This window comes from Bison bison, unplaced genomic scaffold, assembly GCF_000754665.1.
Source record: "Bison bison bison isolate TAMUID 2011002044 unplaced genomic scaffold, Bison_UMD1.0 scf7180017864508, whole genome shotgun sequence".
Taxonomy (NCBI): Eukaryota; Metazoa; Chordata; class Mammalia; order Artiodactyla; family Bovidae; genus Bison; species Bison bison.
The window spans coordinates 10,343,176-10,368,688 of record NW_011495064.1 but is presented as its reverse complement, the minus strand read 5'-3'; the positions used below and the strand labels follow the sequence as shown (position 1 = coordinate 10,368,688).

General features: G+C 40.9%; 1 protein-coding gene across 1 annotated transcript in view; it reads right to left on the bottom strand.

Moving 5' to 3' along the window:
• TACR1 (tachykinin receptor 1) overlaps positions 1–25,513 on the bottom strand; it is a 177,026-nt gene that overhangs the window by 14,432 nt on the left and 137,081 nt on the right. Inside the window, exon 3 of the mRNA XM_010829693.1 lies at positions 3–148. Coding sequence (XP_010827995.1) covers positions 3–148 — 146 coding nt within the window. The remainder of the gene's footprint in view (positions 1–2; positions 149–25,513) is intronic.

Here is a 25,513-nt window from a genome sequence, read left to right as displayed (position 1 = left end):
GCGCTTGGCAGAGACTTGCTCGTGGTAGCGGTCAGAGGAGTCCCCAGGGATCTCACTGGCCCACAGTGTGATGCCCACGACAGTGTAAGCATAACCTATCACCAGCAGGGGGAGGAAGTAGATCAGCACAGTCACGCAGATATGGTACCTGCAAGAAGATGAGTGAGAGTAGTCAGTTCAAGAAGTAACAGGGCTGGTCAAGCCTTGACGGTTACCTGTCTCAGACTAGTTACTTGCATGAATAAGTAGGTGATCTATTAGTGGATAAAGTAGAGAAAGCAAATCTTTTTGATATGTTTTTCTTGTGGATTTTTCCATAATGGAGATTCCTGTTCAGAAGGAAAAGAACATAATGAAAGGGAACTGAATTTGTTGAACATGTATGGCAATTTTAGTTCAGTATTGCTTACTGCTCCCTCCAAAGAAAAATACAAACTTGGGCTGAATTAATAGGAGTATATTTTCTAGAATAAAGAAGGTGATTGTACCATTCAATAGTATTTGTCAGATTTAAAAACTTAGGCTTAGTTTTGATGCAGGGACATGGATCAATAGAACAACTAGTACATTCATGTGAGAACAGTTGTGATGGTTAATAAGACTTGTTTAGTTGCTAACTTTCGTCTTAATTTTTTGCAGTTCCATAGAGTGTAGCCAGCCAGGCTCCTCTGTCCATGGGATTTCCTAGGCAAGAATACTGGAGTAGATTGCCATTACTTTTTCCAACTGGATCTTCCTGACCCAAAGATCAAACTCATGTGTCGTGCATTGGCAAGTGAACTCTTTACCACTGAGTTAAGCTATTCTAAATGACAAATGGATTCACAGATGTAAGTATAATTATCTCGGAGAGAGACAAAACTTATCCCAGAATTAGGATCAGTAGGTGAGAGCTACAAAGGTTAAGCTACTTCTAAGCATAGTTCTTAAATACATATCTCTTGATGGAAGCTGTCTGGGTCTCTGAGTTACTGCTTGAAAGACAGTTACCAAAGGATTTGAGTCTGACTGGAACATGAACAAGAAACAAACCTTCGCAGTGTTAGCCCACAGATTCTGAGATTTCCTACAACGGCACAACTTGAGGGTCATTGTAAGTTGGACGTTTAAATGTTATTTGAATTTTGAGAAAGAATATTTTTTCTCAGAGGGTCCTTGGGAGATGTGGCTAGTTATAAGGCTTTCCCTCTGATGTGCGTGTAATGCAAAAGCTCAGAATTTCTAATATAATAACATGAGAACAGCTAATAATTGGGGAGGTTTACTGTAGGTCACTGTATTAATAATTACATTAATGATAGTGTTAATAGCAGAACTGGAAGTTAGATTTTATTTAGAGAAGAACACAATGCCAAGGACTTTACTGGCAGTATTTTCTTTAACCCTCAAAACAAGGGTAGTGAGAAATGGAATATTCCCTGCCATATCAACAAACAAGTATGTCGCAGTCATCTGCAATTCCATCCCTCCAAATGTGAATTTCTGAGCCTGCAGGCCACCCAGAAAGAACAATACCTACTATCCAGCAGCCTCAGCCACTCCCCAAGGTGAGCACTGAGAGCTGGAGTGTGTGTGTGTGAAAAGCATTAGAAACTGGCCCCAGATAGCTGAGATATATATGAAAGAAATGACTTCAGTGAGCCCAGGCTCTTGTATCTGCTCACATAAAAAAAGGCACTAAATTACTTGAGATATCTGGTTTTCTTTAATTAACAATAGTCTTTTGATGTTCGGACTACTTGCCCCTTGTTGCAAACTTCTATATAACTTGACTCCTCCTCCTGCCTCCTGAGAGCAGTTCTCTCAGGGTTACTTGCGATGCTGTTTCCTGGACTTGAAGTCCTAAAGTGAAAGTGAAGTCGCTCAGTCGTGTCCGACTCTTTGCGACCCCATGGACTGTAGCCCACCAGGCTCCTCCGCCCATGGGATTCTCCAGGCAAGAGTACTGGAGTGGGTTGCCATTTCCTTCTCCAGGGGATCTTCCTGATCCAGGGATCGAACCCAGGTCTCCTGCATTGCAGGCAGATGCTTTAACCTCTGAGCCACCAGGGAAGCCTCAAAGTCCTAAAAATTCCCATCAAATAAAACCTAACTTGCAACTTCCAGGTTGTGATTATTTTTTAAATGGACAGTTTTGGCAACCAACAAAGGGATCCAGAATGGATTCCTATCCTTGACCTGAACTCTACGAGAATCTGGAGCCTTGGTACCAGCAGAGGCCTCTTGTGTCCATCTGCCTCCTTGAAATCCAGACAGATTTGAGTGAATCTTCCTGGATCTCAGATGTCCTGTATTGGTTGATGACCTTGAGTTTTATTTGGGGGAAAATGTTATCTTTGAAACTTGGTTTCAAGAAGAGGTACCTGGGTTTCTCAGTTTAGACATTGGGTGGGACACCCTCAAAGTACTGGGAGGATTTTTCTCAATTTAGGTGCTGAGTAGGATATCCTCAGTGTTAAGGCACTGGGAAGATTTTGCTCAAGCAGGAGATCCTCAGTGTTAAAGCCCTGGGAAGACTCATTTTGGATACTGAGTGGTTAGCCTCAGTTTAGAGACTGAGAAGACTGCTCAAACACTGGGCAAGGTGGATTAGCGGGGAAGACTGGCTTGTTGTCTTTCCTTGACTTGGCTACCTTAATAGAGTTTGTCAAAATAAAACGGAAATCTTCTGAGAGCTTCTGAGCTCCAAAAAGGGACTCTCTTCCTGGCTGGCAATGGCCTTCTCAGATGACTGAGAAATTTGCAGGAACAAGATCTCATGCCATGCAGCTTGTTCCTACAGGAAAACCCACTCATGTAATTAACAAACTGCTCAACAGGGGACACACATAAGAACTGGCTATCCCACAATCTGAGCATCCATGGAAGTCTTATACTCCACTGGGAAACCCAAGACACATAAGATGGGGCTTAAACAACTCTGGGGCAAAACCAGAGAACTTAAGCTCCCAAAAAGCACACAGTGGCCCATCACATGCAATTTTATCTCAACAGACTGACTTCAAAATGGAAAATAAAGGTTTCAAAATAAAAATGAATGAGAAATTGCCAATAGCCATACAAAATTTACAGGTATTTACTTGATTGGAAATTGGAGAAAACCTCACCATGGAAATTGAGTGGGCTCTTTCATTGCCTATGCAATTAAGTTTCATTAAGGTGAAAAGCTGGCTTAGTAAAAAAATATATTTTCAGCCTTTAAACAAAGACTTTCTAGAGGGAAACTTGCATTTCTCTGTGTCTTTGAGATGTAAATGTTCTGCCCTATCTTCCCAGGTCGACCTGTACTTGTTTGATTTGTTTGTTTGTGTTTTTGAAAACTTGGTCTTGAGAGTAAAACTCTCTGGGTTTAGATTACATCCTCTTCCATTCTCTTATGGGGAGGCCTTTTGCATCTTAATGGTTTGAATTTCTATTGAGATATATTTTATTGGTGGCCAATTGATGGATCATTTAAAATTGGAAAAACTAACTGGTAAATCTAAAGTATGCTCATCACAGCCAGTGGTCTTGCTGGTACCTATAAACAAAAATCAAACTAAAGGTGAAATTATGTATCTAATAATTAAACTAAGGACTTCCATAGTTTATTTAAAATAAGTTTAAAAAACTGGCTTGAGAAGCTTCATTTGTGGTCTGTGCTTCTTCTCAATGGGTTTTACAATGTCTAAAAAGAGTATTAAAATAATTATAATATAAGCATGAAAAACCTGTAAGGAAAGTCTGACTATAATTCCCAACAAGTTAGAATTTCTTTAAGGTATTATCTCAAATGAATAAAGAAATATTTGGATGATTACTTAAAATGGGACCAATGAAATGTGGTTAAAACAAGATTTGATCTTACTACATTACCTAAAGCTAAATGGTTCAAAAGGGACACCTACTGGTTCCCAACATTAAAAGCCAAACAAGCCCATCCTATTTACCTCAGGTTTTATGATATATATTAGAGAGGCTGAATGAATCACAAGGAATCAAGATTGCTGGGAGAAATATCAACAAGCTCAGATATGCAGATGACACCAACCTAATAGTAGAAAGTAAAAGAGGAACTAAAGAGCCTCTTGATGAAGGTGAAAGAGGAGAGTGAAAAAGCTGGCTTAAAACTCAACATTCAAAAAACTAAGATCATGGCATCTGGTCCCATCACTTCATGGCAAATTGATGGGAAAACAGGATAAAAGAAATTAAAACAAAAATAAACAAATGGAAAAAAAAATAAACAAACAGGATCTAATTAAACTTAAAAGTTTTTGTATTGCAAAGGGAACTGTTGGGTAGTTAGAATAGGAAAAAGGAGTCCAGAATGGCGGTGGCTAAAAGACGAGGAAGGGAAAAGCCCACGAAAATAGAATAAAGGAAGATATGAGGACCGGAGTGAGGACCTCAGGTAGAAGAAACAGCATTCCGGCTAGCCCAGTTTACACACGGCAGGCCCAGGGGGAGGGAAAAACATATAAAAAGAGGAGCCAAAAGGCTGGGGATCTCTCTCTCTCGTACTCTCTCTCTCTCTTCTCTTTGCATCTTTTGGATTGCCATGCCATCATGCCTCAAGGATGTGTTTTCCTTTATTTTCTAAATAAAACTGAGCTGTAACACGGAGCTGTAACACTCTGTACAGATCTGTCTGAGAGCCGTAACACTGATCTGTCCAAGAGCTGTGACACAGTCTGTCCAAGAGCTATGACACACTGAAGGCTTTAATGTCCGTCACTTCAAATTTTTGCTCTGATGGGACAGAACCGAGGAAATGACACACTCCCCTGACAGAACCATGGACAAAATGAAAATACAAACTGCTGAATGGGGGAAAATACTTATAAATGATATAACTGATAATGGTTCAATATTCAAAATATATAAACAGTTCATACAACTCAATATCAAGAAATAACCCAATTAAAAAATATACAGAAGAAGACCTGAATAGACATATTTCAAGGAAGACATAGATAGCTAACAGGCACATGAAAACATGCTTAACATCACTAATTATGAGAAAAACACGTCGAAACCGTAGTGAGATATCATCTCACCACTATCAGAATGGCTATCATCAAAGAGGAACTAAAGAGCATTTTGATAAAGGTGAAAGAGGAGAGTCAAAATGGTAGCTTAAAACTCAGCATTTAAAAGAAACTAAGATCATGGCTTCTGGTCTCATCACTTCATGGCAAATAGATGGGGAAACAATGGGAACAGTGAGAGACTTTATTTTCTTGGGTTCCAAAATCACTGCAGATCGTGACTGCAGCCATGAAACTAAAAGACACTTGCTCCTTAGAAGAAAAGCTATGACAAACCTCTATAGTATATTAAAAAGCAGAGACATTACTTTGTCAACAAAGGTCCATCTAGTCAAAGTTATGGTTTTTGCAGCAGTCATGTATGGATGTGAGAGTTGGACCGTAAAGCTGAGCGCCAAAGAATTGATGCTTTTGAACTGTGGTGTTGGAGAAGACTTTTGAGAGTCCCTTGGACTTCTAGGAGATCAAACCAGTCAATTCTAAAGGAAATCAGTCCTGAATATTCAATGGAGTGGCTGTTGCTGAAGCTCCAATACTTTGGCCACCTGATGTGAAGAGCTGACTCATTGGAAAAGACCCTGATGCTGGGAAAGATTGAAGGCAGGAGGAGAAGGGGATGACAGAGGATGAAATGGTTGGATGGTATCACTGACTCAATGGACATGAGTTTGAGCAAATCCAGGAGATGGTGAAGGACAGGGAAGCCTGGTGTGCTGCAGTCCATGGGGTTGCAAAGAGTCAGACACGACTGAGTAACTAAACAAAAATCATCAAAAAATCTACAGATAACAAATGTTGGTGAGAATGTGGAGAAAAGGGAATGCTCCTACACTGTTGGTAGGAATGTAAACCAGTGAAGCCACTATAGAAAACAGAAAGGAGGTTCCTCAAAAAACTAAAAGTAGAGCTATATATGACCTAGCAATTTTCCTCCTGAATGTATGTCCAAAAAAAAAAAAATGAATTCAAAAGAATACATGCATCCCAATGTTCATGGCAGCATTATTGACCATAGCCAAGCTATGGAAACCACCTAAGTATTCATCAACAGATGAATGAATAGAGAAGATGTGGTATATAAATATGAAATACTACTTAGCCATAAAAATAATTAAATTTTGCCACTTGCAACTACACGGATGGACTTGGAGGGTACTTAGTGAAATAAGTCAGACAGAAAGAAAAATACTGTATGTTATCCCTTATACGTGGAATCTAAAAAATAAAACAAATTAATGAATGTAACAACAAAGAAAATACTCATAGGTATAGCAACAACCTAGTGCTTACCAGTGGCGAGAGGCAAGGGTGGAGGGGCAAGATAGAAGTATAGGATTCAGTTCAGTTCAATCGCTCAGTCATGTCCGACTCTTTGCGACCCCATGAACCGCAGCACACTAGGCCTCCCTGTCCATCACCAACTCTCGGAGTTCACCCAGACTCACGTACAGGATTAAGAGGTACAAATTACTATATATAAAATAAATAAGCTACAAGGATATATTGCAAAGTATAGGGGATATAGCCAATATTATATAATAACTATAAATGGAGGATAACTTCTAAAATTGTGAATCACTATGCTGCACTATGGAGAAGGCAATGGCACCCCACTCCAGTACTCTTGCCTGGAAAAATCCCATGGATGGAGGAGCCTGGTAGGGTTGCTAAGAGTTGGACACAACTGAGTGACTTCACTTTCACTTTTCACTTTCATGTGTTGGAGAAGGAAATGGCAACCCACTCCAGTGTTCTTGCCTGGAGAATCCCAGGGATGGGGGAGTCTGGTGGCCTGCCATCTATGGGGTCACACAGAGTCGGACACGACTGAAGCAACTTAGCAGCATCAGCAGCATGCTATACTAAAATATATAATATTATTAATCAACTGTACTACAATCTTTTAAAAAGACCAAATAAAAACACAAAAATTCAATGCATAAATCTCATGTCTCTCATCATGTGGGAACCAAAGCAGTTCCTTCTGTCACAGACTATTGTAGTCACTCTCGATTTATTCTCTGGCTCACTTTGGCGCATCCCTGATCCCTGATCTCTGAGCTCTTCTTCCAAGGCCGATATTAATTCTGAGAGCTGACTATCAGATTTGAGAGCCAAAAAAATCCCCCATGAAGCTGTACAAAAATAACTTTATACTAGGTTCTATTGATCAATTCTCTAAAATAGTGATTTTGGCAAAATATTAAAATGTAAGTTTATCTCCAATGAACTGCAAGAATGTGGTAAAACTTCTCCAAGATGTCAAGATGGAAGAAATGTTTATTTTCATCTTTTCTAATGATTAAATTTCAATCATTTGACCTACATTCATTTAAATTTGGATATTGGATTGAGCATTTGCAGTTTCTATGTGAAAGGGGTTTGTCTGAGCTAGATTTTCTGTCTCTTTGAATTTGTCTATTCTAAGTATTTTAGATAAGTGGAATCATACAATATTTGCCTTTTCTGTCTGGCTTATTCACTTAGCATTATGTTTGCAAGGTTCATCCATGTTATAGCATGTATCAGAACTTCATTCTTTTTTAAGGCTAAATAATATTCCACATATATATTTATAACATTTTGAATATCCGTTCATCTAATGAGAAGCATCTGAGTTGTTTCCACTTTTTGGCTATTGTGAATAAACTTTGTACTCTTTGGTGTACAAGTATTTGTTAGAGGCCCTGCATTCAATTCTGAGTATATATCTAGAAGTGAAATTGCTGGGTCTTATTATTAAGAATAATTTAATAATAATTAAGTTATTAATTGTCCATGTTTGAGTATGAACCTGTCTATAATTCTTTTTAGTTGAAATTAAATCTACACTTTTTATTGCTCACAAATGAATAACAAAATAACTTTTCCTTCTTAAAAAAGAGACTGATAAACTAGGGTGACTGATTCAGCTTAGGATTTTCCTAATGGTCTGATCTGTGATTTTCCAAAGAGCACGTTGTTTTAAAATATAGATTTTACTTTTTTAAATTCAGGAGTAGTGAGGCCTATGTTCTGTGACGTTCGGTGTCAGCTATGAGTTCATAGTCTTCAAAGGAAAGAACTCTCTCCAGGACCAAAGGAATACAGTCTCTCATGTGTTTGCAGCAGTGTAACAATTTTATTAAAAGTCAGGAAGTAACAGGGACAGCTTCTGGCACAGATACCAGATGGGTTAGGAAGAGAGCCACATACAGCTTTTAGGATATCTTATTATATATACCTTTTGACCTGTTACTAAAAATAGTTTTGGCATGGTATTAGGTCAGTTTGTTTCCCTTAGATCTTGTAACAAAGGTTGGTCTCCTGACAACGCCAAGGAAACTGTTCCTATGGCTCTGATGTTATCGATTAACCCATGTGGGTGAATGGCCATAAATTCCAAATGGCCATAAATTCCAGGACATGGATGACTACATAACTGGGTCCATGGACTCCTTATCCACCTGCCTAAGAAATGCTGTCACTAACAGATCAAGACAAGTTTTCCATTGAAAAGATAGTTTATTAGTCATATTTCCCAAGAGAAAGGAGCATACCGTCTCACAGACGGTTACAGGCAGAGAGCATGGAGAAAATGTAGGAAAGTCTTCTACTATGTTTTTTGAGGGAAAGAATCAGTGAGGCAAGATAAACAGGCCTAGGATGGTCTTGTTTGAATCGTTTCAGTGGGGCCCAGTGTAGGGACTGCCCATAGATGTCAGACGTGGCCCTGGGGTGATTATGGCAGAGGACAGTGTCTTGCAGTATAAGAGCCCCGAAAAAGCAGATAGGTGATAGGTAGGGGCTTTGGGTTGTTTAGTTTGCATATGAAAGCACACTAGCAGGAGTTATCCCTAGGACTTATCTAGCCCTGGACAGGCAGTCCCTCTTAGATCATCAACAAGACCCAAGGTATCAAAGCATCAGATACAGAAACTAGAAAAAATTGTTAATACACACTTTAGTGATGTCATTAAATCTCAAACAACAATGTAGTTCCAGGGACTACCCTGGTGGCTCAGTGGTGAAGAATCCGCCTGCCAGTGCAGGAGACATGGGTTTGATCACCGGTCGAGAAAGATCCCACGCACATGCCGCAGAACAACTACGCATGTGTGCCGCATCTGTTGAGCCTGCGCTCTAGAGCCCAGGAGCCACAACCGCTAAGCTCGTGTGCCGCAACTATTAAAGCCTGCATTCCCTAGAGCCAGAAGCCTGAGCACTGCAACTAGGGAGTAGGCCCCACTCACCACAACTAGAGAAAAGCCTGCTGTGCGACAGTGAAGGCCCAGCATGGCCAAAAATACATAAATGAAACCATTACAGACAATAATGTAGTTCCAACAGGCTTGTAGGCCTTGGATCTGAAACGGCAGTTCTCAAGGCTAGCCATATTCCAGAATAGCTTGAAGAATTTTCTAAACTGTGGTTTTGTGCTTCCACACTCACAACCAATTACATGAGTATCTCTGGACACTGATTATTTTAAAATCTCCCCCAATTATTCTCATGTGATTCTGAGCTTGAGAAAGACTTATCTAAGACAGTGTTTTTCAAAGTCTGAAACAGAACCAATAGCAGTTATCACCTTGGAACTTGTTATAAACGCAGATTCTCAGTCTCGCTAAGTTGGAAACTGGGTGGCGCCCAGCCCTCCATATTTGCATAAGCCCTATACCTGATTCTGAGGCTGGTTTAAGTTTAAAAACCACTGGTCCAAGGTAAGGAGCATCTGTGGCTTTGGTCAGAGAGCTGGCTTTGATGTGAACGCACGTCACATCTTCCTCAGGGTGTGTGGGCAGCTATCACCTTAAAAGGAAGTGGAGCTGGAGCTTGGGAGACTGGGGCCAGAGTCAAGTGTGAGGCAGGGCTTCCCCTATGCTTAATGGATGTTGATGCCCCTCGGTGCTGGGCCAGACCTCAAGCCACTGGAGCAGAAGTCCTGGACTTTTTGGGTCTGAACTGGCTCTGTTTCCTTTAAGTGTGTGCTCTTCTCCTTCCCAGCTCCTGCACCCAGCTGTGCTGGAGCAAGAAGGGCTCTTGTGGGTAGTTAGCAAGGTTTGGGGCTGGGTTGTGGCCGTTTGGCTACTGTCAGAGATCCAGACTGCCTCTGGTATGTCGCCTGTACAATTGCAAATAATGGCTGCCCTTTCCCTGCTGAGACACCACTTGGGGTTTGAGCTACTTCAGATCTCACAGTCCAGCTTTTTGGCTGGTTGTACCAGTCCTTGCTTCAGCGTGGAGCTGTGATGCCAGGCAAGTGGTGTTGGAACGTTCACTCAGTTCAGGCTGGGTGGCAAGCCTAGGAGGTTGCAGGAAACCAGTCAGCCATGGGTGCAGTTTCCATTTGTCCCCTTTGCCCTACTTCAGGGGCAAGCAAATCGTTATGCAGGCCTCATGAGCAGAGTCCTGGCTTTCTTCTGCCCTTCTGGAGCTGCCCACCAGCCCTCCAACCAGCCAACGAGGCTCATCTTCCTGGCGTTGGAACCCAGGGTTGGGGTGGCTAGTATGTGACTCAAACTGCTCACTTCCCAGGAAGGATCTCTATGTAATTGCTCTTTTTCTCTGATTCTCTTCCCATAGGGACTGACCTGGTTAATTTTCTTCCCTTCCAACTCAATCTTTGTCGATCTTCTTATAGCTTTGGTTACACATGACTTCTGCCACTTTCCAGTTAGTTTTAAGTGAGGATTGCTCCATATGAAGACATTATTTTTGATCTGTTTGTGGGAGGAACTAACCTCTGTGTCTCCCTGCTATGCAATCTTGATCTCCCTCCTTATCTGCTTGATTACATGACATGGTTCTTAGAGGCAGAGCCTAGTTGTTGTTCAGTTGCTAAGTAATGTCTGACTCTTTGTGACTCCATTGATTGCAGCCAGATAGGCTCTCTTGTCTTTCACTCTCTCTCAGAGTTTTTTCAAACTCATGTCCATTGAGTCAGTGATGCCATCCAACCATCTTATCCTCTGTCTCCCCCTTCTCCTCCTGCCCTCAATCTTTCCCAGCATCAAGGTCTTTTCCAATGAGTCAACTCTTCCTATGGATGGCCAAAGTATTGGAGCTTCAGCTTCAGCATCAGTCCTTCCAAGGAATATTCAGGGTTGATTTTCCTTAGAATTGACTGGCTTGATCTCCTCGAGTCCAAGGAACTCTCAAGAGTCTTCTCCAGCACCACAATTCAAAGCAGCAACTCATTGGGCTCAGCCTTCTTTATTGTCCAAGTCTCATATCCATACATGACTACTGGAAAAACCATAGCTTTGACTAGACAGACTTTTGTCAGCAAAGTGATATCTCTACTTTTTAGTACACTGTTTTGGTTGGTCATAGTTTTCCTTCCAAGGAGCAAGCGTCTTTTAATTTCATGGCTGCAGTCATCATCTGCAATGATTTTGGGGCCCAAGAAAATAAAGTCTCTCACTGTTTCCATTGTTTCCCCATCTATTAGCCATGAAGTGATGGGACTGGATGCCATGATCTTAGTTTTTTGAATGTTGAGTTTGCTATAATCGACAGTCAAAATCTTTAACACAGTCAATGAAGCAGAAATAGATGTTTTCCTGGTATTCCCTTGCTTTGCCTATGATCTAACAGATGTTGGCAGTTTGATCTCTGGTTCCTCCACCTTTTCTAAACCCAGCTTGTATATCTGAAAGTTCTAGGTTCACATACAACTGAAACCCAGTTTGAAGGATTTTGAACATAACTTTACAAGCATGTGAAATAAGCAAAAGTGTACAGTAGTTTGAACATTCTTTGGTATTGCCTTTCTTTGGGATTGGAATGAAAACTGACCTTTTCCAGGCTTGTGGCCACTGATGAGTTTTCCAAATTTGCTAACATATTTAGTGCATCACTTTAACAGCATCATCTTTTATGATTTGAAATAGCTCAATTGGAATTCCAACATCTCCACTAACTTTGTTCATAGTAATGCTTCCTAAGGCCCACTTGACTTCACACTTCAGGATGTCTGGCTCTAGGTGAGTGACTATAGCATCTTGGTTTTCTGGGTCATTAAGACTTTTTTTGTATATTTTGTATATATTTTGTGTATTCTTGCCACCTATTCTCAATCTCTTCTGCTTCTATTAGGTCCTTACCATTTCTGTCCCTTAGTGTGCCCATCCTTGCATGAAATGTTCTCTTAATTCTCCAATTTGAAGAGATCTCTAGTCTTTTCCATTCTATTGTTTTCTTCCATTTCTTTGCATTGTTCACTTAAGAAGGGTTTCTATCTCTTCTTGCTATTCTTTGTAACTCTGCATTCAGTTGGGTGTATCTTTCCCTTTCTCCCTTGCCTTTTGCTTCTCACTTCAGTCGTGTGTGACTCTGTGCGACCCCAGAGACGGCAGCCTACCAGGCTCCTCCGTCTCTGGGATTCTCCAGGCAAGAACACTGGAGTGGGTTGCCATTTCCTTCTCCAGAGCATGAAAGTGAAAAGTGAAAGTGAAGTCGCTCAGTCGTGTCCAACTCTTCGTGACCCCATGGACTGCAGCCTGCCAGGCCCCTCCACCCATGGGAGTTTCCAGGCAAGAGTACTGGAGTGGGTTGCCATTGCCTTCTCCGCTTCTTTCCTTAGCTATTTGTAAATTCTCCTCAGACAACCACTTTGTCTTCTTTTGTTTCTTTTTCTTTGGGTTGGTTTTGGTCACTGCCTCCTGTACAATGTTACAAACTTGTGTCCATAGTGTTTTAGGCATTCTATCTCTCAGATCTAATCCCTTCAATCTATTCATCACTTTCACTGTATAATCATAAAGGATTTGATTTAGGTTATACCTGAATGGCCTAGTAATTTTCCTGACTTTCTTCAATTTAAGCCTGAGTTTTGCAATAAGGAGCTCATGACCTGAGCCACAGTCTGCTCCAGGTCTTATTTTTGTTGACTGTATAGTGCTTCTCCTATGCAGCTGTAAAGAGTATAATTAATCTGATTTCAGTATTGACCATCTGGTGATATCCATGTGTAGTAGCGTCATCTCTTGTGTTGTTGGTAGAGGGTGTTTGCTATGACCAGTGAGTTCTCTTTGCAAAACTGTGTTAGCCTTTGCCCTGCTTCATTTTGTACTCCAAGCCTAAACTTGATTGTTATTCCATGTATCTCTTGATCTCTTGCCTTCCTATGTTTGCATTCCAATCCCCTATGATGAAAAGGACTTTTTGTTTTGTTTTGTTTTGTTGGCTTTAGTTCTGAAAGGTCTCATTGGTCTTCATGGGACTGGTCAACTTTAGCTTCTTCAGCATTAGTGCCTGGGGCATAGACTTGGATTAGTATGATATTGAATGGTTTGCCTTGGAAATGAACCAAGATCATTCTGTTGTTTTTGTGATTGTACCCAAGTACTGCATTTCGGACTCTTTTGTTGGCTATGAGGGCTACCCCATTTCTTCTAAGGGATTCTTGCCCTCAGTAGTAGATATAGCCATTCCTATCCATTTTAGTTCACTGATTTCAAATTGTTGATGTCTTCTCTTTCCATCTCCTGCTTGACCACATCCAATTTACCTTGATTCATGGACCTAATATCCTAATTCCAATATTGTTCTTTACAGCATTGAACTTTACTTTCACTACCAGACAAGTCAGCAACTTCTGCTTTGGCCCAGCCAAAGCTCTTTCTCCACTCTTTCCTAGTAGCATATTGGACAACTTCTGACCCAGGGGGCTTATCTTCTGGTGTCATATCTTTTTTTCAAACTGTTCATGAGGTTCTCAAGGCAAGTACACTGGAGGGATTTGCCATTTTCTCCTCTAGGAGACCACATTTTGTCAGATCTTTCCACTATAACCTGTCCATCTTGGGTTGCCCTTCATGCCATGGCTCATAGCTTCATTGAGTTACACAAGCCCCTTTGCCATGACAAAGCTATGATTCATGAAGCGATTTTCATGAAGGTACATGGTCATTAAATCAGTATTCTAATGTGAACATTTGAGTCATTTATAATGTCTTGATATATACCTGATACTATAATTAACACCTTCAGATAAATGTCTTGCTCTATTTCTTATTTCCCAAGAATTAGTCAGGATTAAGTTACAGTGTTTTTAAGGATTTGGTGTATATTTATACTCTTCAGAAAATATATGCCAATTTATACAACCAGCAACAATTTATGAGATTTCTTTTTCCTCTTCATGCCTGTACTGGGTATTAGTAAGTCTTTTGTCTTTGACAACATAATAGTTTATACACGATTCCTTACTTTACTTACTTTAGTATTCTTGATTCATTGTAAATTGAAATATTATAATTTTTCTATTTATTAATTGTCATTTCTGTTGTGAATTGATTGCCTGCTTAATTTACTCAATTTTACATTGAGGTGTTCATATTATCTTTACTATTTTCTAAGAAGTCTCTATGGATTCTATCATATTATGATTAAAATGTCTCTTCCATATAAACATCATGAAAACACTCACTTATGCTTTCTCCTGGTTTATTTATTTATTTGCATTTAACTGATTAGGCTATCAAGGCTATACTTTGATATTATGAGAAAAGGCTCCAAATTTCTTTCTCCAACAATTGTTTATAGTTTCCCAAGCAGCACTATTGGATATTCCATCCTTTCCCTGATGCTTTAAAATTGCACATATGTCTGTACACTCTTATAGCTCTATTTCCTGGCTTTTGCTCTGTTTCCTGGACCTATCCCTCCTTTATGGTATCAGCTCCACACAATCTAAATTTTTGTGGCTTTGTAGTATATTTTTTTAATGTCATGGCAGTGCAAATCTCTTATTATTTTACTTAGTTCCAAAAAATAAAGGATGTCTGTTATAATACACATTTCTTAAAAGAGCATCAGGGGATGGTTTCAGTTATTTGTAGCCAGGCCTGCAGCCTCCCAGAAGATATCAGATGGTTGAGTTCCCTGGCCCATCTCAACATTGATTCTCATGATAAAGTTTAGCAGGTGCTGTTGATCTGCTCAGTCTCTTATGTCCTTATTTCAGGTTCTTTTTTTTGGTCAGCTCTTTCAGGCAAAGAGAAAAGATGTGCTGCCAGGAATGGCTCCAGAGTTTAGAAATGTTCTAATAAGAAATACTTAAGCATTAGACTCCAGCAGAAAGAAACTCACTTACTCTACCCTTCCTCTTTCCTGTCTTCTTAGGGTCAGGGCAAGGATTTGGGTGGAGGCAGGTGGCTAATAATCCTACCTGAAAATTTTATTTAGTGTGTGTATGTGTGTGTGTGTGTGTGTGTGTGTGTGTGTGTTACTCACTCAGCTGTGTCTGACTGGGTGCTATTCTATGGACTGAAGCCTTCAAGGCTTCTCTGTCCTTGAAATTCTCCAGGCAAGAATACTGGGGTGGGGTGCCATCCCCTTCTCCAGGGGATCTTCCTGACCCAGGGATTGTACCCAGGCCTCCTGCATGGCAGGCAGATTCTTGACTGTGTGAGACATCAGAGAAGCCCTTTATTTAGTGGATGTGTTAAATAAAAAGAAACCATAAGTTACAAATCTTCTATATGCTTCATATATCCGAGAGAGGAGAACAAATTAGATGGTGGTTGGTTTGGCTGGGGATATCAACATGTTTTGTGATAAGAAAAGATAGGTCATGTTGAAATGGGATGAAAACTGCAAATTGGTGTCTGTGTGGTAGAAGAATGTCAAGAATACAGGTAACAAGGAGAGGAAAATGAGAGAGAGAGATTGAAACCCCTTGGTTGGCAGCAGGGACTTGCAAAAGGACACAGCTAGCAAGAAATTTACTTTGGCAAGGATTGTGCTATATATTGTAGGAACACTGGTATCTGGGAGTAAATTCAAGAAAGTACAATCCTGTCCTATGCTATAAATCTCTGATTTCTCTAACCACTCCCCAAATCTTCAGTAAAATATACCTCACCCAACAACTCCATGTCAGTGGGACTTTGAGGAAACAAATGAAGAGAATTGGTTTCCAGAGTGAAGCCAAGAGGGCTGGCTAGAGATGGTGTTGTCCACAAAGTTCCCACTACCTTGTTTGGGGTAGAAGATGTGGTGGAGATGAAGTCTCTGCCTCAGGAAGCAGGGAGACGACACAGATTTCCTGAATCTGTACTATGCTCCCTGGTCAAACTTCCCAGTCTGGCAGATGACATTGTTACAGAGAAGAGTCAATTTTGACTCCATATTGGATCCATTTCATTGAGTTTAACCTTTGCTTTTCATCGCTTTTGTTATTATAATTCTACATAATGGCCTGTCTCTGGGAACCCTGCCCCTCTACCTGAATGTTAAACCAAAGTTCAGGACCCTGTCCACCCAGGAATGGCTATAGGAAAGAAAAAATTAACACATTCTTTCCCTGAGGCTGGACATTCCAGGAGATAGTTGCAAGACTTCTTTCCTCACCTCCTTTCCCTCTCTGTTCTGTAAAAGAATCTGGCATTCAGACCCCAATGAGACAGTTATTTTAAGATATTAGTCTGCCATCTTCTCAATCTGCTGGGTTTCCAAATAAGTTCATATTCCTTGCCTTAACACCTCATCTCTCAGATTACTGGCCTGTCATGTGGTGAGTAAAGTGAACTCTAACTCAGTAACAACATCAGATCACATAGATAGATATCCTTGAATTTCTATGGTAGTTCTAGAAACCCCATTCAGCCACAGTTCAGTTCAGTTCAGTGGCTCAGTCGTGTTTGACTCTTTGCGACCCCATGGACTGCAGCACACCAGGCTTCCCTATCCATTACCAACTCCTGGAGCTTACTCAAACTCATGTCCACCAAGTCAGTGATGCCATCCAGCCATCTCATCCTCTGTCATCCCCTTCTCCTCCCGCCTTCAATCTTTCCCAACATCAGAGTCTTTTCCAATGAGTCAGTTCTTCCCATCAGGTGGCCAAAGTATTGGAGTTTCAGCTTCAACATCAGTCCTTCCAATGAATATTCAGGACTGATTTCCTTTAGGATTTACTGGTTGGATCTCCTTGCAGTCCAAGGGACTCTCAAAAGTCTTCTCCAGTACCACAGTTCAAAAGCATCAATTCTTTGCTGCTCAGCTTTCTTTATAGTCCAACTCTCACATCTGTACATGACTACTGGAAAAATGATAGCTTTGACTAGATGGATCTTTGTTGGAAAAGTAATATCTCTGCTTTTTAATATGCTGTCTAGGTTGGTCATAACTTTTCTTCCAAAGAGCAAGTCTTTTAATTTGATGGCTGCCATCACCATCTGCAGTGATTTTGGAGCCCCCCAAAATAAAGTTTGTCACTGTTTCCATTGTTTCCCCAACTATTTGCCATAAAGTGAAAGGACCAGATACTATGATCTTAGTTTTCTGAATGTTGAGCTTTAAGCCGATTTTTTCACTCTCTTCTTTCACTTTCATCAAGAGGCTCTTTAGTTCTTCTTTGCTTTCTGCCATAAGTGTGGTGTCATCTGCATATATGAGGTAATTGATATTTCTCCCAGCAATCTTAATTCCAGCTTGTGCTTCATCCAACCTGGCATTTTGCATGATGTACTCTGCATATAAGTTAAATAAGCAGGGTGACAATATACAGCCTTTACGTACTCCTTTTCCTATTTGGAATCAGTCTGTTTTTCCATGTCCAGTTCTAACTGTTGCTTCCTGACCTGCATACAGATTTCTCAGGAGGCAGGTAAGATGATCTGGTATTCCCACCTCTTTAATAATTTTTCACAGTTTGTTGTGATCCACACAGTCAAAGGCTTTGGCATAGTCAATAAAGCAGAAATAGATGTTTTTCTGGAACTCTTTTGCTTTTTCGATGATCCAACAGATGGTGGCAATTTGATCTCTGGTTCCTCTGCCTTTTCTAAATCCACCTTAAACATCTGGAAGTTCACGGTTCATAAACTGTTGAAGTCTGGCTTGGAGAATTTTGAACATTACTTTGCTAGTGTATGAGATGAGTGCAGTTGTGTGGTAGTCTGAGCATTCTTTGGAATTGCCTTTCTTTGGGATTGGAATGAAAACTGACCTTTTCCAGTCCTGTGGCCACTGCTGAGTTTTGCAAATTTGCTGGCATATTGAGTGCAGCACTTTCACAGCATCGTCTTTTAGGATTTGAAATAGCTCAACTAGAATTCTATCACTTCCACTAGCTTTGTTCCTAGTGATGCTTCCCAAGGTTTCCTAAGGCCGACTGACTTCGCATTCCAGGATGTCTGGCTCTAGGTGAGTCATCATGCCATCATGGTTATCTGGGTCATGAAGTTCTTTTTTTGTATAGTTCTTCTGTATTCTTACCACTTCTTCTTAATAGCTTCTGCTTCTGTTAGGTCCATACCATTTCTATCCTTTACTGAGCCCTTCTTTACATGAAATGTTCCCCTGGTATCTCTAATTTTCTTGAAGAGACCTCTAGTCTTTCCCATTCTATTGTTTGCCTCTATTTCTTTGCATTGATCACTGAGGAAGGCTTTCTTATCTCTCCTTGCTATTCTTTGAAACTCTGCATTCAATGGGTATATCTTTCTTTTTCTCCTTTGCCTTTGGCTGCTCTTCTTTTCTCAGCTATTTTTAAGGCCTCAGCCACAGGGCACAGATAATTGATGTCTGAATAGATATTGCCACCAGGTGGCCCCAAACTTCAGCTGGGACCTGGAGCATTCAGTATTTCATTTAGGCAACTGGTATTTCAATAACTCATTAATAAAACAACATGCATTTTTATGTGTTTGAATTAATTGTACACTGCACACCCCACCTCCCAGTTCCTTTCATTTCCGTTTAGTCGCTCAGTCGTGTCCGACTCTTTGTGACCCCATGAATTGCAGCACGCCAGGCCTCCCTGTCCATCACCAACTCCCGGAATTCACTCAGACTCACGTCCATCGAGTCAGTGATGCCATCCAGCCATCTCATCGGTTCCTTACCATGTCATGATGTCATTTTCTGGTGTTTACCTTGGTCCAGTCTTTACCACCATGGCATGGGCTTTGCAAACTTCCTCAGATAATTATAATCCCATCAAGAACAAGATCGCATTTTATCCAAGATTTGCTTTTTTCTGAGTATCAGTGGACATTGATAAATGTTTTGTTTATATAACTTACTTTTGTTTCTATAACTTCAACCTCTCTAGATAGTTCTTAATTCTACATGTTTTGGTCACCTCGAGGTTAGCTTAACTGACTATCACTGCAGTGGAATATTCCTTGCTGTATTAACGATCAGGGACAGATCTGGGCTGAGCTTCTGCCGTGGCTGCTGGAGCTTGTGATGAACACTGAGTCAAGGGGCACTATACATACAGCAAAAATGAAGCTTGTACTTCTCCATTCTGTTGAGCATTTAAAATGCTGCTATTTTTGGTGGGGCACTGTTTAAAATTACTTTGATTGATGCTTACTGGTATTAGTAAACATTTCTTTATAAAGTAAGTTGCTTATAAATGTGGGTGTTTTTGTACTGTAGCCTCTGGCACCTGAAAAGCACTTAAAATAACCAAAGTAATCCTAATCACAATATTTGGTGACTAATAACCATTCACGTCCTCAAGTTTGGATGAAGTGCCCAGACTCTTGGCCCTCATGCTGAGTGCCCTCTTTCCTGACTGTGCCCTGATAGTATTTTCTCTCTACAAAGAAAATCTTGGCATAGTAACCACTAGCAGATGGCCAGGTAGTGGCCATTTTTCTTTTCTTGTGATAAAGACTAACGAAATTTAGTTTATCAAGTGTGGAACAACATGAACAGTCATTGGCTTGCAGAAGGTGCAGAAATGTCACATTTTCTATGTGCAGTAGTTTCATTGTAAAGGTGTTTCTGAAAAGTGGATTTGACTTCATCTCATTACTTCTAGGGGACTTGAGGTACGGGACAGATATTGCTAACTCCATTTTAAATTGAAAAAATGAAGTACAGGGAAGGTGATTGCTTCGTTAAAGTCACTCAGGGTTGAATGGGAATGGAAAACAGATCTGTTCTTATTCCAGCCCTTTACATTTCTATCATTTCTGTTTAAATAAGCTCTGAAGAAAAACGGATACTTTTCTCTTACAGCAGGGAAAACACAGTTTTCAAGAGTAAGCTCATATGTTAAGTACAAAAATTTTCACAGCATTTGATAATACAGGTAATTCACTGAAAAGTAGCATAGCTTAAAACATCAGACACATTGTAAAGTAATTAGCCACCAATTAAAATAAATAAATTAAAAAAAAAAAACTCAGACACAGAATTTAATTGTGTCTACATCGGTGACTTGGAATGTGGTCATACCTTGTTTTCCAGCTTACATCTGGATTCATTTTTGTATTTCCACAGCTTTTTCCTATCTTGAACCCTGAACCCAAAGACTCTCGGTTGGCTGAAATATTTGGGAAAGACAAATGCTTTACTTTTTGTACCTCAACCAGAATTTCTCAGCATAGAGAATAGACCATTATGACATGACCCACACAGGCTGCTAGTCTATAGTTTTCATTAACAAATTGAGCAATGCAATTTGTGTGTTCACAAGAAATTATCAAGGAGACTACAATACTCAGTTTAAAGCCTATTGTGAGTCATATGTGAGAGGACAGACATTTTTAATGAGGGAGTGTTGAAGATTATCATACCTCCTTAAATTGGCCAAAGAGAATCTAGTTAGTAGCTGCTTCCCCCTTCTGCTGAGGGGAATAGTTGTGACAGAGACCATAGGGACTCCAAAGCCTAAAATATTTATTACCTGGCCCTTAAACTTTGCCTACTCTGCTTCACTGTACTGCATAGAGAAGAGGCTGAGCTACGATTACAGAAGTAAGACTAATACTGTACCTTCACTTGTATTATTAATGCTATTGTGATTCTCTCCCTTCTTCTGGCATCAATCCAACACCTACCCTTCTTCAAAGTCCATCTCCTGATACTAGGAGCTTCTCTAGACTATTCTAGTCCTCATAATTCCTCCTCTTCCTTTAATCTCCTTTACCACTTAAGATCTACTTAGTTCAGTTCAGTCATTCAGTCATGTCCAACTCTTTGCCACCCCACAGGCTTCAGCACCCCAGACTTCCCTGTCCATCACCATCTCCCCAGGCTTGCTCAAACTCATGTCCACTGAGTCGATAATGCCATCCAACCATCTCATCCTCTGTCATCCCCTTTTCCTCCTGCCTTCAATCTTTCCCAGCATCAGGGTCTTTTCAAATGAGTCAGTTCTTCGCATCAGGTGGCCAAAGTATTGGAGCTTCAGCTTCAGCATCAGTCCTCTCAATGAATGTTCAAGACTGATTTCCTTTATGATTGACTGGTTTGAACATCTTCTTAATTTTTGATTACTTGATGCCTCATACAGTTCTTCATTTCAGGCACCTTAGCTTTGTCTTCCAAGTTATCTATAAGCTCCATGAAAGCAGGGACCATGGATATCTTTCTTCTCCCTATATTATCAACCATGGATTAAGTTTTCTGCTACTTAGCTGTGATCTCTGATACAAATGACCTCCCTGTTTAGGCTTCCAATTGCCTACCAGATTAAGCATGGACTTCTTACCACAACATTTAAAACTTTAAACCCCTAATCTTACCACCTAACTAGTCCCCAGATTAGTGCTTAGAAAATAGTGGCTGCTCAGGAAATGGTATTTTCTGTCTTCCTTTACTTTACTTTCTATTATGCTCTTACAACATTGGAAGAATTCTGGATTTGACAATGATGAGGTCAGTAATGAGCAATTTCAGTATCATGTTGGGAACAAAGCCAGAAAGCAAGAACAAAGAAATATATCAATGAAAAAAATAACTGTAACAAGCATAGTACAGATGTTTGTGATGAGAAGGAGAAGGTGGGGAGGCAGTCAGAAGGCCAATTTTTAGTTTGTGGTGAGCACTGCATGATCTGTGGGTGAATGACTGGAGTCAATTTCAGTATGACGAGGAAGTTAGCTAGGAAGAGTTCAGAAGGAGCAGAAACAGGGCTCAATTGCAGAGGGGGAGAGAGAAGAGAAGGAAGTTTCAGCTTTTGTTTTCTCGGTGTGGTTGACATGAGCCATCTACTGAGTCAAGGATGGAGGTGGGGCAGAATTAGAGATCTGAGAAGACTGGCCACAGGAAAGCAGTTGATGACATCAATAAGAGAAGTGCTAAAACAAGCAGCATGGAGAAGGAAATGGCAACTCACTCCAGTATTCTTGCCTGGAGAATCCCAGGGACAGAGGAGCCTAGTGGGCTGCGGTCTATGGGGTCGCACAGAGTCGGACACGACTGAAGTGACTTAGCAGCAGCAGCAAAACAAGCAGCATAAATTAATATGACCACAATTAGCCTGGTTTCCTAGAATTCCTTGAAGAGCTGGGCTTGAGAGGGGAGAAAATATCAGGAGAAAACATAAGGTGGGAGAATTGAGGTTGAAGATGGCCATGGAAACCACGGGAAACCTTGGGAACAAGGGCTGGGTGAATACATTGGTTCGAGCTACCTTGATTTGGCACCAACTGCAATCCAAAAAATTACCATGTGTTACTCTGTTTAAACAATTCTGTTAAGATTGGGCTTTATCACCCCAATTTTGCAATTTAATTTGAGGTTCAAATATGTTCTTTGACTAATGTGGTTTGAGCTAGGGTTTTAATTCAGGTGTTTATTTCTTTTTCCACTCTATCATTGTACTTTCATACTATAGAAATAGTGTCCCAGGAAGCCCCAGGGTACCACAGATTGGAGGGATAAGTGAAACCTTGAAAGGTTAAGATTCTTTAGCATCCTCATTTCTATCGAATCACATATCCTTTGTCATTGTGACACTATTTATCTAACCCCTCCTGGTCCACCCAGTCACATGAGTTGTGCTTGTTTTGTGCTGAATTTGTCTGAAAAGTGGAGCCCTGAGGGTACCAGTGTCCACCTGGGGAAACCATGGGTAGTGCAGGTCACTCCTTACTTTCCCCTCTCCCTAGGACAAGAAAATCAGGAGTGGGAAGGGGACAAGCAAGGGTTCAACCTCGAGACGCCTTTGCTCTTCACTATGACTCCCAAGAAAGACCTCTGTTATGAACTGAATGTTTGTGTTCCCCCAAAGGGCTGTTGAAACTCTAACCCTCAGTGGGCTGGTTTTAGAAGACAGGAGTCTTTGGGAGGTAACTGGGTCATGAGGGTGGAGCCCTCATCATGAGAGTAGTGCTCTTAAGACAGAAATGATCTCTCTCTGCCATGAAGGATGCAGCAAGAAGGTGTCCCTCCACAAACCAGGAGGAAGGTTCTCACAGGAACAGAATGGGCTAGCACCTTGATCTTGGACTTAACCAGCCTTCAAAACTGTGAGAAAGAAATGTTTTTTAAGCCACCTAGCCTATGGTAATTTGTTACAGCAGCCCAAATTAAGGTAACCCCTGTTTATTTCAGACTCTCTCTGAGTACAATTCGCTGGTGAAAACCTGTTTTGGTTGCTGAAAAATTGTTTTGGTACCACCCTGACAATAGCAACAAAAACGTTTCTTAAGATAAGGAGGTGATTTCCTGGGTTAGAAGCAGAAAGACAAGAGATATTCCCATCATATTTAACCCCGTTTCTTCCATCTTCATGGCAAATAGTCTCAGAACGTGTAAAAAAAAAAAAAAAAATCACTGTGAGTCAGCTTTAAAAATGCTGATTTCTTTGCCCTACCCTAGAAATTCTGAGGGAAAGCCTGGGAACATGAATTTTAGTAAGTCCCTCAGCGATTCTGAGGCGGGTGACTCCTACATGTGAAAAGACGATACTCTGAGAGGGAACCCCAATTCACCAGTTTTAAATAGTTTAAATCCTCAGTGGCATCTAGTTTAGGGCAGTTACCCAAATTCCTCCTTAGAGACAGACTCACTAGTGCACTTTGCTGCATTTTGGAAGAAAATGTGTTTCTGTGGTACACAAATGTGTCTCAGGGGATGGCTGACTGGCCAGGCACCAAGAGACTCCCAAGGGCATTTTCCTTAATAAGTTTGGAAAAGGCCAGTGTAGGGGCTGGCCTCAGTCTCTGAGCCCCAGAACCTTCCTTTTGTCAGCACACATAGCTTCACAGGTATGCACATACTAACCACCCTCTCAGGAATCTGATACATAAACCATTTTAGGGGGAGATACGACCACTAAATAAACTGAGTATTGGGGCTGGTCTAATCAAAAGGCTGCTGCTGCTACTGCTGCTGCTGCTGCTAAGTTGCTTCAGTCGTGTCCGACTCTCTGTGACCCCATAGACGGCAGCCCACCAGGCTCCCCCATCCTTGGGATTCTCCAGGCAAGAACACTGGAGTGGGTTGCCATTTCCTTCTCCAATGCATGAAAGTGAAAAGTGAAAGTGAAGTCGCTCAGTTGTGTCCGACCGTATCGACCCCATGGACTGCAGCCCACCAGGCTCCTCTGTCCATGGGATTTTCCAGGCAAGAGTACTGGAGGCTCAAAAGGCTATAGATCATTAAACAGATTCAGCACCAGGCGGATTCGCTGGCTCAATCCAGGGCCTCCCTGACATCAGACTTTTAGAGCTTAAAAGGCCGGTGCACCCCCTTCCACAGCAGGATCTATTTGTCAGGGGGATGGACACACCTGTTCTTGAGGGGATACCTGCCCTTCACTAGTGCGTAGCACACAATTAGTGTCCTAAAGGTGGCTTAGCGTGGTGAGGCCAACTTTAGGACTCCTTTGCTTAAAACCTCAAGATCTATAAGACTTCCATATTTCATGTAAAAATTTTAAATAAAATTTGAGAACTGATATAGGTTTTTTTTCAGTGTCTTACAGAGTCAAGTAAGGATATTGAAAATTAACCTAAGCTAAACTAAACTAAACTAAGCTACTGCTGATTGTCATTGTCACTACATCTGGCAAAGTATATGTGTATTTTTTAAATTAACTTATTTTTCATTGAAGAATAATTGCTTTACAGAATTTTGTTGTTTTCTATAAAACCTCAACATGAATCAGCCATAGGTATACATATATCCTGTCCCTTTTGAATTTCCCTCCCATCTCCCTCCCCTTCCCACCTCTCTGGGTTGATACAGAGCCCCTGTTTGAGTTTCCTTAGCCATACAGCATTTTCCCGTTGGCTATCTATTTTATATGTGCTAGTAAAGTAATGCTCAAAATTCTCCAAGCCAGGCTTCAGCAATACTTGAACCGTGAACTTCCAGATGTTCAAGTTGGTTTTAGAAAAGGCAGAGGAACCAGAGATCAAATTACCGACATCCACTGGATCATCAAACAAACAAGAGAGTTCCAGAAAAACATCTGTTTCTGCTTTATTGACTATGCCAAAGCCTTTGACTGTGTGGATCACAATAAACTGGGGAAAATTCTGAAAGAGATGGGAATACCAGACCACCTGACCTGCCTCTTGAGAAACCTATATGCAGGTCAGGAAGCAACAGTTAGAACTGGACATGGAACAACAGACTGGTTCCAAATAGGAAAAGGAGTACGTCAAGGCTGTATATTGTCACCCTGCTTATTTAACTTATATGCAGAGTACACCATGAGAAACGCTGGTCTGGAAGAAGCACAAGCTGGAATCAAGATTTCCAGGAGAAATATCAATAATCTCAGATATGCAGATGAC